Source organism: Branchiostoma floridae, chromosome 18 (genome assembly GCF_000003815.2).
Source record: "Branchiostoma floridae strain S238N-H82 chromosome 18, Bfl_VNyyK, whole genome shotgun sequence".
NCBI lineage: Eukaryota > Metazoa > Chordata > Leptocardii > Amphioxiformes > Branchiostomatidae > Branchiostoma > Branchiostoma floridae.
In genome coordinates, this window is record NC_049996.1 from 1,412,833 (window position 1) to 1,428,427 (window position 15,595).

The following is a 15,595-nucleotide window of genomic DNA, read 5'->3' on the forward strand; positions in this document are numbered from 1 at the left end:
AACTCCCGGGATCATCACCACAGTCCGCTTCGTCTTCGGAATTCGGACAGTCGCGGTAAAAATTGTTGCACCACAAAGATGGGGAAATGCACCACCCGCTTGAGCACTGGCGTTCATTCTCCTCACACTGAAAACTTCCCGGATCTGAATGCAGGAAGATTAAAGGACCTGAATGGCTCGCCAGCTATTTTGTGTTCCCTAATAATTGTACCCCATTCTTATGTCACGGCGTCTTTTTGATTTGCGACCGGGTCCAGGGTTCATCTTAAGTCCCAAAATACCCCCGGAGTCGCAAGGTGTTCCACCGGGCTACGTAGGGGTCACGCCCGAAACTTTGTGACAAAAACAGCTTGTAAACTGCCTGGGAGGGCCTCTTTTCCAATTGGGACCCTGCACAAAATTGGGTAATAGCGTAAGTATATTTAGCTTTCTTTGCGTTTGTCACTGCCCAAACTGAACGTATTGGGTACGTTTGATGGATCCCAAGTAAAAATAGTAAAACGAAGGATTTATGTTTCAATAGCTCAATTTTTCATTGCATTTTGCTTTCATGTAGAACGCTAAATACATATGTGCTTTGATGCTCTTCGTGCATCACCAGTTCTTGTCCACACTTGTACAACTAAAAATTTGATACAGGTTTCAACTTGTAGATACACATCATTTTCACGTACTATTTCTCAACGGGAAGAGATTGTATGAATTGTTTAATGCTCCCTAAACCCAACGTACCTGCTGCCATTCCATAAAAGCCCACGTCGACTAACCAAGGTTGCCAGTTGTCCGGGCCAGTTGCCGTGATGTACAGTCGCCAGAATCGACTAGTGGCATTGAACCCCCCAACGGAAAATTGCACAGGCATGGTTTCAGGGGATTCGCTGAAATCAAGCACGTCAATCCAATCTAAAGGATGTGAACTGGCTGATGTTTGAAACTTGAATGCTGTAACGTCGTGGGTTATGTCTCCGTAGTTGGCGATGCCGATCGCAGAGAGAGTGTAGGGCATCAGTAAGTCGAAGATGATGTACCAAGGTCCTGGATTGATCGGGTTCCAGAAAGTGCCTGGCTCAAAGTCAAGAACCTTATCCGGTCCAGATGTGTCGGGCCATTCGGTTGCTGTTGCATCAATTGCCCAATTAGGATGTTTTGCCACCCACGCACCTGAAAAGTGTATGAAGATAATTGTTTGAGGCTATTTACAGTACCATGCCCTTCTTAGTTGTATGATTAATACCATAACCTGTATACATAATGTAAATGTCAGAATATTGCGTCGGTATTGCATTGGAAAACACCTCCCCCTTCTAGAGTGGAATGCCCCTTTTAAACATCAATCAAACTGGGGGGAAGTTATGTATAGACCTAAGAGACAATTTAAATGATATCTCATGGCATTAGGTATATTTTTTGAAACCAGTAAGCCGTAGTTGGCTTCTCACCCCAACAGTCTGACTCGTCCTCTCCTTGCGAACAATCATAAAGCTCATCACACCACCACTCTTCAGGGATACACGAACCGTCCAAACACTGGAGTTCACTCTCCTGGCAGCCGCCAACTTCGGAAAAGATAAAACAGACGATTTGCATGGGAAATAGTTGCAAAATACTCTTCTTTAATGGTTATCTACAAGCCTGACACCATCGACGTCTGTACTGCAAAACTAGTTAGACTCCCCATCACACCAATACACCTTTCTCACTTGGCGGCCATGATAGATCGAAAATGAGGTCAATGTGGCAAACAAAAGACTGTCCATCATTATTAGCAGTTCAAACAATGAAAGCATGGCAAATTGGAAATCATCGACCAATAAGAGATTGGCTGCATCTTCGTCAAATATTTGCATTATTATGTTTTTATTTTGCATCTCTTAGGTACTATGAGATCAGTCGACGCTACTCAGTCTATGCTTCATCTTTTGATTCATAACACTAGTTATGACAGTTATTATTGGATCTTATATTGTGAAAATTCGTGTGGTATTGCATGGGAATAATTGTGTGGTAATGAATGGGAGCTGAGTTCATGAATGAGATTTGTATGCTTGGTTTGGTTTAGTTATACAGATCGCCATTAGTGACTGATACGTCACTATTCTTTCTGGAGTCGGGTGATTTGTAGAAAATCGCCAATTCTAGACGGAATGATTTGCACCATCTCACAACACACCATCGCACGTGTGTTTTTTTTCAACGTGCGTGGGGTGTGGCTCTCCCCAAACACGAGATCTCCATGCATTTAACGTCCTATCCGAGGGACAGCCCTATCTGAAGCTAGGTACTCATCTTCACCTAAGTACAGCGAGGAAAGTCGTGTAAATTGCCTTTCCCAATGGCACAAGATCGGAGGCACGGCAGGGTTCAAACTCGAGTCGGTCTCAAGCCAAACTCGCTGCCGTTGCGCTACACGATCTCACCTTAAGCTTGCTTCATTGACCGCCACGTGAGAAAGGTGTATAGTCATCAGCGGTGCAGAAATCGTACATGCACAGGATTCATCTTCACCCGCAAAAAAGAAAGGTTGAGCTGAGAAATAAATTTAAGAAAGAAGTTGGTTGCTCACCTCCACAGTCTGACTCGTCCTCTCCTTGCGAACAGTCATACTCTCCATCACACCACCAGTCTGCAAGGATGCACGAACCGTCCAAACACTGGCGTTCACTCTCCTGGCAGCTGTCACCTAGGGAAAAGAAAATGAAGAAGATTTGCATGGGAAACAGATGCAAAATACTCTGCTTTAATGGTCATCTATAAGTCTGACATCATCGCAACATTTTGATGTCTAAATATAGACATCCAATTACACCAATAGCCATCAGTGATGCACAAATCATACAAGCAATGGAATTCATCTTCAAAACAAGCCTCGCCTTGTGAAAACAAAGGTTGACCTAAGGAACGAAAATCGGTTTGAGAAAAAATGCAAAACATTCTGCTTTTGATAGCGATTTAACATGGGCATCGGATCACTATAGTCTACTACTTTCATCATTTTTTACAGGGATTTCCACAAGATGCTCGCTAATAAAGAATCATCTAAGTTTTATTTGTTTTGGGCCCTTTTGTTTAACATTGTATTCTAACCAACAACGTTTCAGGAGATTTTTATAATTTGATGTCATTTAGTCGATGATAACTACTTCAGATCGCGATATCTATGTGAAAAAAAGTAAACCATAGTAGGCTGCTTACCTCCACAGTCTGACTCGTCCTCTCCTTGCGAACAGCCATACTCTCCATCACACCACAAGTTTTATTCTGACCCTTTTGTTTTTCATTGTATTGTAACCCACAACGTTTCAGGAGATTTTCATAATTTGATGTCATTTGGTCGATGATCACTACGTAAGATCACGATGTCTATGTAAAAAAGGTAAACCGCAGTATGCTGCTCACCTCCACATTCTAACTCGTCCTCGCCTTGCGAACAGTCGGAATACTGTCCATCACACCACCAGTTTGCAGGGATGCACGAACCGTCCGAACACTGGCTTTCACTCTCCAGGCAGCCACCTTGGAAAAAAATTAAAAGGACGATTGGCAGGAGAAACAGTTTAAAAAACTTCGATGGTGACTTAATTAAAAGAAGGCGATGTCTATTTTACAAAAAAAAAAACAAAAACAATAAGATATATATTGCTCACCCCCACAGTTCAACTCATCCTCTGCTTGGAGACAGTTGATCTCCCCATCACACCAATAGTCATCAGAGATGCAGGAGCCATTCAAGCACTGGAATTCGTCCTCATAACAATTCAAGCCTTGAAAAAACGAAAATCGGTATGGCAAACAAACGCAAAATAGTTTGCCTTTGATAGAGATATAGAATGGGCATCGGAGCATTTTAGTCAAAATCCACCCACTCTCATCATTTTTACAGGGATTTCCACAAGATGTTTGCGAATAAAAAATCATCTAAGTTTTATTTTGACCCTTTTGTTTTCCATTGTATTGTAACCCACAACGTTTCAGGAGATTTTCATAATTTGATGTCATTTGGTCGATGATCACTACTTAAGATCGCGATGTTTATGTAAAACAAAAGTAAGCCGTAGTAGACTGCTCACCTCCACAGTCTGACTCGTCCTCTCCTTGCGAACAGTCATACTCTCCATCACACCACCAGTCTGCAGTGATGCACGAACCGTCCAAACACTGGCGTTCACTCTCCAGGCAGCCGTCATCTTGGGAAAAGAAAAGGAAGAAGATTTGCATGGGAAACAGTTGCAAAACACTCAACTCTCATAAAGATCTCAAATTTGGTATTGGGGTTTCCGGGTATATGACTTCTATTTTCCAGAACGCACTGCCTATGTTACAAAACTAGTAGGGCTTGGCTGCTCACCCCCACAGTCCGACTCGTCCTCTCCTTGCACACAGTCGAAAAGTACTCCATCGCACCAACCGTTTGCAGGGATGCACGAACCGTCCAAACACTGGTGTTCACTCTCCAGGCAGTCGCCATCTTGGGAAAAGATACAATGAAGATTTGTATAGGAAATAGTTGCAAAACACTCTGCTTTTTTGGTAATTTAGAAGTGTGACGTCAACAACAATAATACAATGTCTTTATTACAAAACTGGTTACTATAAAGACTCCCCATTACAACAATAGTCATTATTGATAAACAAATCATACAAGCAATGGAATTCATCTTCAAAGCAAGCCTCGCCTTGCGAAAATAAAGGTTGACCTAAGAAACAAATGCAAGATACTACAAAGTTATAATAAGCATTTAGCGCTCACTCTCCGCACACTTCTGGATAGAACTGTAATATTTAATAATACCAGCCCTTATAGATTCAGACCTTACCGGAACATGCAGGCACGTCACAATGCTCCCATCTCTGGTCCGGATCCGTGGTGTAGCACCAAACTCCAGAGGGGTCTCCATCCGGATTCCGGCAGTAGTTCTGCTCCAGTCCAGATGACGGATAGTTTGCGGGTGTCCTGTCGTGTCCGTGCGGTATCTGACTGTCCCAGTGTTGACACGTCCTGCCTGATTCCGTCACAGAAACTGTTCCACGGTAGGATGTTCCATCTCCAATCAGGCAGTCTAAAGGTAGACAAAAGAGGTACACGTAATAGGCAATATATCTATAGGAATAATATAGTTCCTAAAACAAAGAGAATATCTCGTTCGTTTGAACGAGCGAGATAGTCCGTTCGGAAACACTCACAAATTGACACATTATGTCACTAATATACTTCAGTATTTGCTGTCAGATTCTTTTATTGTTGATCTTCCTGGATTTACGTATGTCCCAATTTGTACATGCAAACTTAAGCTATATAATATCGACTTTAGACATTGTTTACACAAGCTATAAGTTCTTTTTTTAGTGGCGTGTAATTGTTAAGACCTTATCCAATGTCCAAACTAGGCCCAACTCGGTGGGGTTGCGTCCACCAGTAGGACATGAACCACAGAATTTAGACAGGTAAGAAAAAAACATTTCCTATCAATGCACTATAACATTGCATCGGCAGGCCCAACCAAAAGCTATTCCTATGTACAGAACCATGTACATAATTTTGAAATTCGTCAAGGCAGTCTCACGGTGCCCCAACGACCCACACAGAGGTCAAGGGATAGGTGAGGTGAGGGTAGGCAATAATCATTATCATCATTTTAATAATGTATGTCCCTAGTATGAATGAAAGTAGTTTTAATAAGTGAAATTAACGCCAAAAAATAATGACGCTTTCCCTACTCACCTGCTTCAGGCGTGACGTCAGGACCAGCAGCGTCTGTCATGGTGATAATTTTGGGAGTCATTCAGAAACAAAACGGAATCGACAGGATTAACGTTCCTCAGTGCTGCACTAATACTACAAATTGTTTACGTTTGGCCGTATTGTAGTTCCTAAACTTACATGCACACATATATACCAAAAACAGTACTTCATTTTTCATGAAGATAGCTATAGATAACCTATTGTTATGAATCGTTACGGCCAAAGACAATCTTCATGCAAGCTATAACATGCATGCTAATTAACTGCAACAGAGCAAATATGCTCGCTGTAATCAAATTCCTTACCTGTGTAGGAGAACTGGAACCCCTGAGCCACCTCAATAAAATCAGATGTAAACCTCAGGAACATCTGGTTAGCTGTACTGGTGATGGGGTCGATTGACACTTCACCTGTCAAGCTAGAAATCAAAATAACTCGTACACATTCTTTTCTCTGTTCAGCTTACGCATGCAGAAAATGTTGAAGCTTTGAAATCTGAAGCTAGCAATCCACATCTTATTACTCATCCGAACGAAGCTAGTATGTAAGGAAATTGTTTGGCCGTTCAGGCTTTTACCTCTGCAACTCTGCGGCACTGTCACTGCCTCCATCGTAGATGGTCAAAAAGTCAAAATTCGCCTCAAGGTGGAAGCTGTCAAATGTGAGAAGAACCATGCTTCCTTCTGGCACTATGATAGTCCACTCACAAGTCTCATCGTTGTTGTAGTCATCGGGGAAGTTCGGTGATGTCACAGTACCTCCAGGTGGAGCCGTCAGGATACCTCCACATCCAGGAGCACTGGTCGGTACTGCTGTATCTACGGAGGGAATAATTGATAAGCCCTTGTTATTCCACGAGCACCAACAGGATCACCGCAGTCCGCTTTTTTTTTTTTTTCAACAGGCTTTATGCAAAATACAATACAGTACATTACAAATCACAACAACGCTATATAAACGTTAATTCCAAACGTGACAAGACATTTCTGTGTGCTGTTTCTTTACATCGCTAGGATACAGAAAGAAGTCAGCTTTAAATGATCTGCACATATCACATGTCTGATTTCCCTTACTTTGGTTTCTGCACCAGTTTTTGAATATGACATATTTTGCTATAGTAATCAATTAATTAATTGTGACATAGGTATCGGATACTTTGAGTGTATAATCTTTTTTATGACCTAGTATGATGGTTTTGAGATCTATTTTGACATTTCATTTAAAACAATTGTGTATCAATTTACCAATTTTATGCCAGAAAAATTTCAAGCCCTTACACTTCAGAAACAGGTGTTCATAGTCTTCAATACAATGACATTCAACACAAGCATTTGGCATATTTTTCCATGTCATCAAAAGCATTCCACAGGACAGTATCTCATGCATAATTTTGTAATTATGTCTAGCCGTTTCCCTATCACATGATTTGTTTGGTTATACCATACATTTTTTCCAAACTGGTTTACACTCAAATACCCATTTCCCATCTCGTTTGTATATAAGGTGGTATAAACTTTTGTTGAATAAAGTTTTCGTACAAATCAGATGTTTTTACATGATCTAAGATTATGATATTCTTTACATACGGCATATACAAAGCAGGTAATGATTCCGTCCTCTAACATACTGTATTCATTCATTTTACAAGATTTCGGAATAGCCTGTTTAAGGGCAAACAACTCACAAACCCAATTTTGTCTTTCCTTCAGTCTATTGAAACAGGACTCATCTGTCATGCATAGTACATCCTTCAAGTATATAAAACCAGCTTTTATCCAATTTGGAAAGAATATAGTTTTACTCTTATACAAAATATGCATATGTATGTACCCCCAAATAACTTCGTTTTGAATTTCTTGTGATGTTCTTGGCTTCGTGGAGTCTTTATTCGCCCTCTGCCATGCACGAATGATTTGTTTGTAAAAAGAGGGTAACTTGCCAAGGTATTTTTCATCAGTATAATTTATTTTGAATACTAGGTCTATACTTCCCATGATTGGTAAAAGATAGTGGGATGGAACACATCTCCATGAACCTTTTCCATTACATATTCTTTTGACCCAAGAGGACAGTAGGGCATCATCTACACTATAAATGTCAAATATTTTTACAGTCCATCGGTTCAGGGATGGGGTTCACTCTCCGCAGACGGAAAACTCTCTCGATATAAAAGTAGCATAAGACCAGCCCCTATAGATTCAGACCTTACCGGAACATGCAGGCACGTCACAATACTCCCATCTCTGGTCCGGATCCGTGGTGTAGCACCAAACTCCGAATGGATCTCCATCCGGATTCCGGCAGTAGTTCTGCTCCAATCCAGATGACGGATAATTAGCGGGTGTCCTGTCGTGTCCGTGCGGTATCTGACTGTCCCAGTGTTGACACGTCCTGCCTGATTCCGTCACAGAAACTGTTCCACGGTAGGATGTTCCATCTCCAATCAGGCAGTCTAAAGGTAGACAAAAGAGGTATACGTAATAGGTAATATATCTATAGGAATAATATAGTTCCTAAAACAAAGAGAATATCTCGTTCGTTTGAACGAGCGAGATAGTCCGTTCGGAAACACTCACAAATTGACACATTATGTCACTAATATACTTCAGTATTTGCTGTCAGATTCTTTTATTGTTGATCTTCCTGGATTTACGTATGTCCCAATTTGTACATGCAAACTTAAGCTATATAATATCGACTTTAGACATTGTTTACACAAGCTATAAGTTCTTTTTTTAGTGGCGTGTAATTGTTAAGACCTTATCCAATGTCCAAACTAGGCCCAACTCGATGGGGTTGCGTCCACCAGTAGGACATGAACCACAGAATTTAGACAGGTAAGAAAAAAACATTTCCTATCAATGCACTATAACATTGCATCGGCAGGCCCAACCAAAAACTATTCCTATGTACAGAACCAATGTACATAATTTTGAAATTCGTCAAGGCAGTCTCACGGTGCCCCAACGACCCACACAGAGGTCAAGGGATAGGTGAGGTGAGGATAGGCAATAATCATTATCATCATTTTAATAATGTATGTCCCTAGTATGAATTAAAGTAGTTTTAATAAGTGAAATCAACGCCAATAAATAATGACGCTTTCCCTACTAACCTGCTTCAGGCGTGACGTCAGGAGCAGTAGCGTCTTTCGTGATGATAATTTTGGGATGAATGCAGAAACAAAACAGAATCAACAGAATCAACAATCAGTGCTGCACTAATGCTGCAAGTTGATATCTATGTAGTCATTTCTGTGTTCTTTTACCAGGGTATGCTCCCATCAGTGACTGACACTGCTTTTCATGGAGGCCCTGGATACATATACAAATAACACATAGATACAATACAATATTTACATAATACAACAAAAACAAAACCATGTCACTTTTATCCATTTCCGTTCCAAGTCGTTAACGTAAGGGGATGGAGGTCAGAAGTCACACAATGTTCTTGCACAATGTTTTGAATGTTTTTGTGGATGGTGCAGTTTTCACAGATAGTGGGAGTGTATTCCAGCTTTCTGCACCAGTCTATATGCAAAATTAATGTTCTTTTCCCAGATTCTTGTTTAACTTTCGGAATTCTCAAAGACTGGTTCAAACTATGTCGGGTAGTATTACTATGAGATTCTTATGCTCTGCTAAATACATTTAGGTACACAGGTAACAGGTTATATAAGTTGTATAAGTTGGGCCGTATTGTAGTTCCTAGACTTACTTCCATACACACATATATACCAAAAACAAGACTTCATTTTTATGAAGATAGATAACCTATTATTATGAATCGTTCCAGCCAAAGACAATTTTAATGCATGCTATGACATGCATTGCTGATTTACTGCAACAGAGCAAATACACTCGCTGTGATGAAAGTCCTTACCTGTGTAGGAGAACTGGAACCCCTGAGCCGCCAAACTAGAATCAGATGTAAATCTCAGGAACATCTGGTTAGCTGTACTGCTGATGGGGTCGATTGACCCTTCACCTGTCAAGCTAGAAATCAAAATAACTCGTACACATTCTTTTCTCTGTTCAGGTTACGCATGCAGAAAATGATGAAGTTGAAATCTGAAGCTAGCAATCCACATCTTATTACTCATCCGAACGAAGCTAGTATGTAAGGAAATTGTTTGGCCGTTCAGGCTTTTACCTCTGCAACTCTGCGGCACTATCACTGCCTCCATCGTAGATGGTCAAAAAGTCAAAATCCGCCTCAAGGTGGAAGCTGTCAAACGTGAGAAGAACCATGCTTCCTTCTGGCACTATGATAGTCCACTCACAAGTCTCATCGTTGTTGTAGACATCGGGGAAGTTCGGCGATGTCACAGTACCTCCAGGTGGAGCCGTCAGGATACCTCCACATCCAGGAGCACTGGTCGGTACTGCTGTATCTACGGAGGGGATAATTGATAAGCCCTTGTTATTCCACGAGCACCAACAGGATCACCACAGTCCGCTTCGTTTTGTTTTCAATAGGCTTTATTTAAAATACAACACAGTACATTACAAATCAGAACAGCGTAATATAAACGTTAATTCCAAGCGTGACAAGACATTTCTGTGTGCTGTTTCTTTACATCGCTAGGATACAGAAAGCAGTCAGCTTTAAATGGTCTGCACATATCACATGTCTGATTTCCCTTACTTTGGTTTCTGCACCAGTTTTTGAATATGACATATTTTGCTATAGTAATCAATTAATTAATTGTGACATAAGCATCGGATACTTTGAGTGTATAATCTGTTTTTATGACCTAGTATGATGGTTTTGAGATCTATTTTGACATTTCCTTTAAAACAATTGTGAATCAACTTACAAATTTTATACCAGAAAAATGTCAAGCCCTTACACTTCAGAAACAGGTGTTCATAGTCTTCAATACAATGACATTCAACACAAGCATTTGGCATATTTTTCCATGTCAGCAAAAGCATTCCACAGGACAGTATCTCATGCATAATTTTATAATTGATATGTCTAGCCGTTTCCCTGTCACATGATTTGTATATTTATACCATACATTTTTTCCAAACTGGTTTACACTCAAATACTGTTTCCCATCTCCTTTGTATATAAGGTGGTATAAACTTTTGTTGAATAAAGTTTTCGTACAAATCAGATGTTTTTACATGATCTAAGATTATGGTTTTCTTTACATACGGCATATACAAAGCAGGTAATGATTCCGTCCTCTAACATACTGTATTCATTAATTTTACAAGATTTCGGAATAGCCTGTTTAAGGGCAAACGACTCGCAAACCCAAGTATGTCTTTCCTTCAGTCTATTGAAACAGGACTCATCTGTCATGCAATATAAGTACATCCTTCAAGTATATAAAACCAGCTTTTATCCAATTTGGAAAGAATATATATAGTTTTACTCTTATACACAATATGCATATGTATGTACCCCCAAATAACTTCGTTTTGAATTTCTTGTGATGTTCTTGGCTTCGGGGAGTCTTTATTCGCCCTCTGCCATGCAAAAATGATTTGTTTGTAAAAAGAGGGTAACTTGCCAAGGTATTTTTCATCAGTATAATTTATTTTGAATACTAGGTCTATACTTCCCATGATTGGCAAAATATAGTGGGATGGAACACATCTCCATGAACCTTCTCCATTACATATTCTTTTGACCCAAGAGGACAGTAGGGCATCATCTACACTATAAATGTCAAAATAAAATTACAGTCCAGCGGTTCAGGGATGGGGTTCACTCTCCGCAGACGGAAAACTCTCTCGATATAAAAGTAGTATAAGACCAGCCCCTATAGATTCAGACCTTACCGGAACATGCAGGCACGTCACAATACTCCCATCTCTGGTCCGGATCCGTGGTGTAGCACCAAACTCCGAATGGCTCTCCATCCGGATTCCGGCAGTAGTTCTGCTCCAATCCAGATGACGGATAATTAGCGGGTGTCCTGTCGTGTCCGTGTGGTATCTGACTGTCCCAGTGTTGACACGTCCTGCCTGATTCCGTCACAGAAACTGTTCCACGGTAGGATGTTCCATCTCCAATCAGGCAGTCTAAAGGTAGACAAAAGAGGTATAAGTAATAGGTAATATATTTATAGGAATAATATAGTTCCTTAAACAAAGAGAATATCTCGTTCGTTTGAACGAGCGAGATAGTCCGTTCGGAAACACTCACAAATTGACACATTCTGTCACTAATATACTTCAGTATTTGCTGTCAGATTCTTTTATTGTTGATCTTCCTGGATTTACGTATGTCCCAATTTGTACATGCAAACTTAAGCTATATAATATCGACTTTAGACATTGTTTACACAAGCTATAAGTTCTTTTTTTAGTGGCGTGGCAATTTACAAATTTTATTCCAGAAAAATTTCAAGCCCTTACACATCAGAAACAGGTGTTCATAGTCTTCAATACAATGACATTCAACAAAAGCATTTGGCATATTTTTCCATGTCAGCAAAAGCATTCCACAGGACAGTATCTCATGCATAATTTTATAATTGATATGTGCTAGCCGTTTCCCTATCACATGATTTGTTTGGTTATACCATACATTTTTTTCCAAACTGGTTTACACTCAAATACTGTTTCCCATCTCCTTTGTATATAATGTGGTATAAACTTCTGTTGAATAAAGTTTTCGTACAAATCAGATGTTTTTACATGATCTAAGATTATGGTTTTCTTTACATACGGCATATACCAAGCAGGTAATGATTCCGTCCTCTAACATACTATATTCATTCATTTTACAAGATTTCGGAATAGCCTGTTTAACGACTCGCAAACCCAAGTATGTCTTTCCTTCAGTCTATTGAAACAGGACCCATCTGTCATGCATAGTATATCCTTCAAGTATATAAAACCAGCTTTTATCCAATTTGGAAAGAATATAGTTTTACTCTTATACAAAATATGCATATGTATGTACCCCCAAATAACTTCGTTTTGAATTTCTTGTGATGTTATTGGCTTCGGGGAGTCTTTATTCGCCCTCTGCCATGCAAAAATGATTTGTTTGTAAAAAGAGGGTAACTTGCCAAGGTATTTTTCATCAGTATAATTTATTTTGAATACTAGGTCTATACTTCCCATGATTGGTAAAAGATAGTGGGATGGAACACATCTCCATGAACCTTCTCCATTACATGTTCTTTTGACCCAAGAGGACAGTAGGGCATCATTTACACTATAAATGTCAAATATTTTTACAGTCCATCGGTTCAGGGATGGGGTTCGCTCTCCGCAGACGGAAAACTCTCTCGATATAAAAGTAGCATAAGACCAGACCCTATAGATTCAGACCTTACCGGAACATGCAGGCACGTCACAATACTCCCATCTCTGGGTCGGATCCGTGGTGTAGCACCAAACTCCGGATGGCTCTCCATCCGGATTCCGGCAGTAGTTCTGCTCCAATCCAGATGACGGATAATTTGCGGGTGTCCTGTCGTGTCCGTGTGGTATCTGACTGTCCCAGTGTTGACACGTCCTGCCTGATTCCGTCACAGAAACTGTTCCACGGTAGGATGTTCCATCTCCAATCAGGCAGTCTAAAGGTAGACAAAAGAGGTATAAGTAATAGGTAATATATCTATAGGAATAATATAGTTCCTAAAACAAAGAGAATATCTCGTTCGTTTGAACGACCGAGATAGTCCGTTCGGAAACACTCACAAATTGACACATTCTGTCACTAATATACTTAAGTATTTGCTGTCAGATTCTTTTATTGTTGATCTTCCTGGATTTACGTATGTCCCAATTTGTACATGCAAACTTAAGCTATATAATATCGACTTTAGACATTGTTTACACAAGCTATAAGTTCTTTTTTTAGTGGCGTGTAATTGTTAAGACCTTATCCAATGTCCAAACTAGGCCCAACTCGGTGGGGTTGCGTCCACCATTAGGACACGAACCACAGAATTTAGACAGGTAAGAACAAAGCATTTCTTATCAATGCACTATAACATTGCATCGGCAGGCCCAACCAAAAACTATTCCTATGCTACGTACAGAACCAATGTACATAATTTTGACATTCGTCATGGCAGTCTCACGGTGCCCCAACGACTTACACAGAGGTCAAGGGATAGGTGAGGTGAGGATAGGCAATAATCATTGTCATCATTTTGATAATGTATGTCCCTAGTATGAATGAAAGTAGTTTTAATAAGTGAAATTAACGCCAAAAAATAATGACGCTTTCCCTACTCACCTTCTTCAGGCGTGGCAGTAGCGTCTGTCATGGTGATAATTTTGGGAGTCATGCAGAAACAAAACGGAATCGACAGGATCAACGTTCCTCAGTGCTGCACTAATACTACAAATTGTTTACGTTTGGCCGTATTGTAGTTCCTAGACTTACATACACACATATATACCAAAAACAGTACTTCATTTTTCATGAAGATAGCTATAGATAACCTATTGTTATGAATCGTTCCGGCCAAAGGCAATCTTCATGCATGCTATAACATGCATGCTAATTAACTGCAACAGACCCCCCACCATCATACCAACAGTGTTTGTTACATAACATATACAAATCATCACCACGTTTCGGCACGCGATATCTAGTTTACAAAAAACAGCAAGCAGCGGTTGCTCACCAGGGCAGTCTGTCTCATCGTCTGAGTATGGACAGTCATTAAAACCATCACACCAAAACTCTTCAGGCATGCACGGACCTTCCCAACACTTGCGTTGACTCTCCCAGCATTCTTCAGCTTTGAAAACAAGATTGCCATGAGAAACAATAGAGTCATTTCCAGATGTGGCGGCCATCTTGGATTTTCAAAATAGACTTCTTTATGGCGATCAAGACATGTATATTACGATATTTCATTTACAACTTTAATTACGTTTCCCGTCATCATACTTCATGACGCGATATCTAATTTATCAAATCAGTTGTCGTTTATGATACTCACCAGGGCAGTTTGACTCGTCCTCTCCTTGCAGACAGTGCTCATAAATACCATCACACCAAAACTCTGCAGGGATGCACCACCCGTCCAAACACTCACGTTCGATGTCCGAACAGCCATCAGCTTGGAAAACAAACAACATTGCCGTGTGAAACAGCTGCAAGATAAGCTATTTTGATGATGATCTAGGAATGAATATTACAATATTTCAATGATTGATATGTGATATCGTTTCCAATCATCTTATTTCGTAACGTGATATCTAATTTATCAAATCGGTTTATGGTGCTCACCAGAGCAGTTTGACTCGTCCTCTCCTTGCGGACAGTTCTCAAATAATCCATCACACCAAAACTCTGCAGGGATGCACCAACCGTTCAAACACTGACGTTCGATGTCCGAACAGCCATCAGCTTGGAAAACAAACAAGATTGTCATATGAAACAGCTATAGAATAAACTACTTTGATGGTGATCTAGGGAATGGATTATTGAGATAATTCATTGATTAATATGATAACGTTTCCAATCATCATATTTTCATATTTCATAACGAGATATCTAATTTATATTATCAAACCAGATTGTCATGTGAAACAGCTTCAAAACTACTTTGATGGTGATCAAAGAATGGATATGACAATATTTCATTAATCAATATACTGTTTCCAACCATCACATTGCATAACACCAATATTCTTAATTCATTAAATCAGTTATCGTTTATGATGCTCACCTGAGCAGTTTGACTCGTCCTCTCCTTGCAAACAGTGCTCTAAAATACCATCACACCAAAACGGTGCAGGGATGCACGAACCGTCCAAACACTGGCGTTCAATGTCCAAACAGCCATTACCTTGAAAAAAAAACAAGATTGTCACATGAAACAGCTGTAGAATAAACTGATTTGATGGTGATCTAGGGAAT

The 15,595-nt window shown here is 40.0% G+C and overlaps 1 protein-coding gene across 1 annotated transcript in view; it reads right to left on the minus strand.

Annotated features, from left to right (window-relative positions):
- Positions 1-13,988, minus strand: part of LOC118405953 — a 20,433-nt gene extending 6,445 nt beyond the window's left edge. Inside the window, exons 1-18 of the mRNA XM_035805806.1 lie at positions 13,958-13,988; positions 13,047-13,289; positions 11,539-11,781; positions 9,896-10,136; positions 9,626-9,738; positions 7,950-8,192; positions 6,318-6,558; positions 6,046-6,158; positions 5,720-5,752; positions 4,815-5,057; positions 4,346-4,465; positions 4,068-4,184; positions 3,645-3,761; positions 3,397-3,513; positions 2,564-2,680; positions 1,440-1,556; positions 733-1,161; positions 4-144 (exon numbers count right to left, since the gene is read on the minus strand). Of these exons, the coding sequence (XP_035661699.1) occupies positions 4-144; positions 733-1,161; positions 1,440-1,556; positions 2,564-2,680; positions 3,397-3,513; positions 3,645-3,761; positions 4,068-4,184; positions 4,346-4,465; positions 4,815-5,057; positions 5,720-5,752; positions 6,046-6,158; positions 6,318-6,558; positions 7,950-8,192; positions 9,626-9,738; positions 9,896-10,136; positions 11,539-11,781; positions 13,047-13,289; positions 13,958-13,988 (3,019 nt within the window). The remainder of the gene's footprint in view (positions 1-3; positions 145-732; positions 1,162-1,439; positions 1,557-2,563; positions 2,681-3,396; positions 3,514-3,644; positions 3,762-4,067; positions 4,185-4,345; positions 4,466-4,814; positions 5,058-5,719; positions 5,753-6,045; positions 6,159-6,317; positions 6,559-7,949; positions 8,193-9,625; positions 9,739-9,895; positions 10,137-11,538; positions 11,782-13,046; positions 13,290-13,957) is intronic.
- Between the last annotated feature and the right edge of the window lie 1,607 nt (positions 13,989-15,595).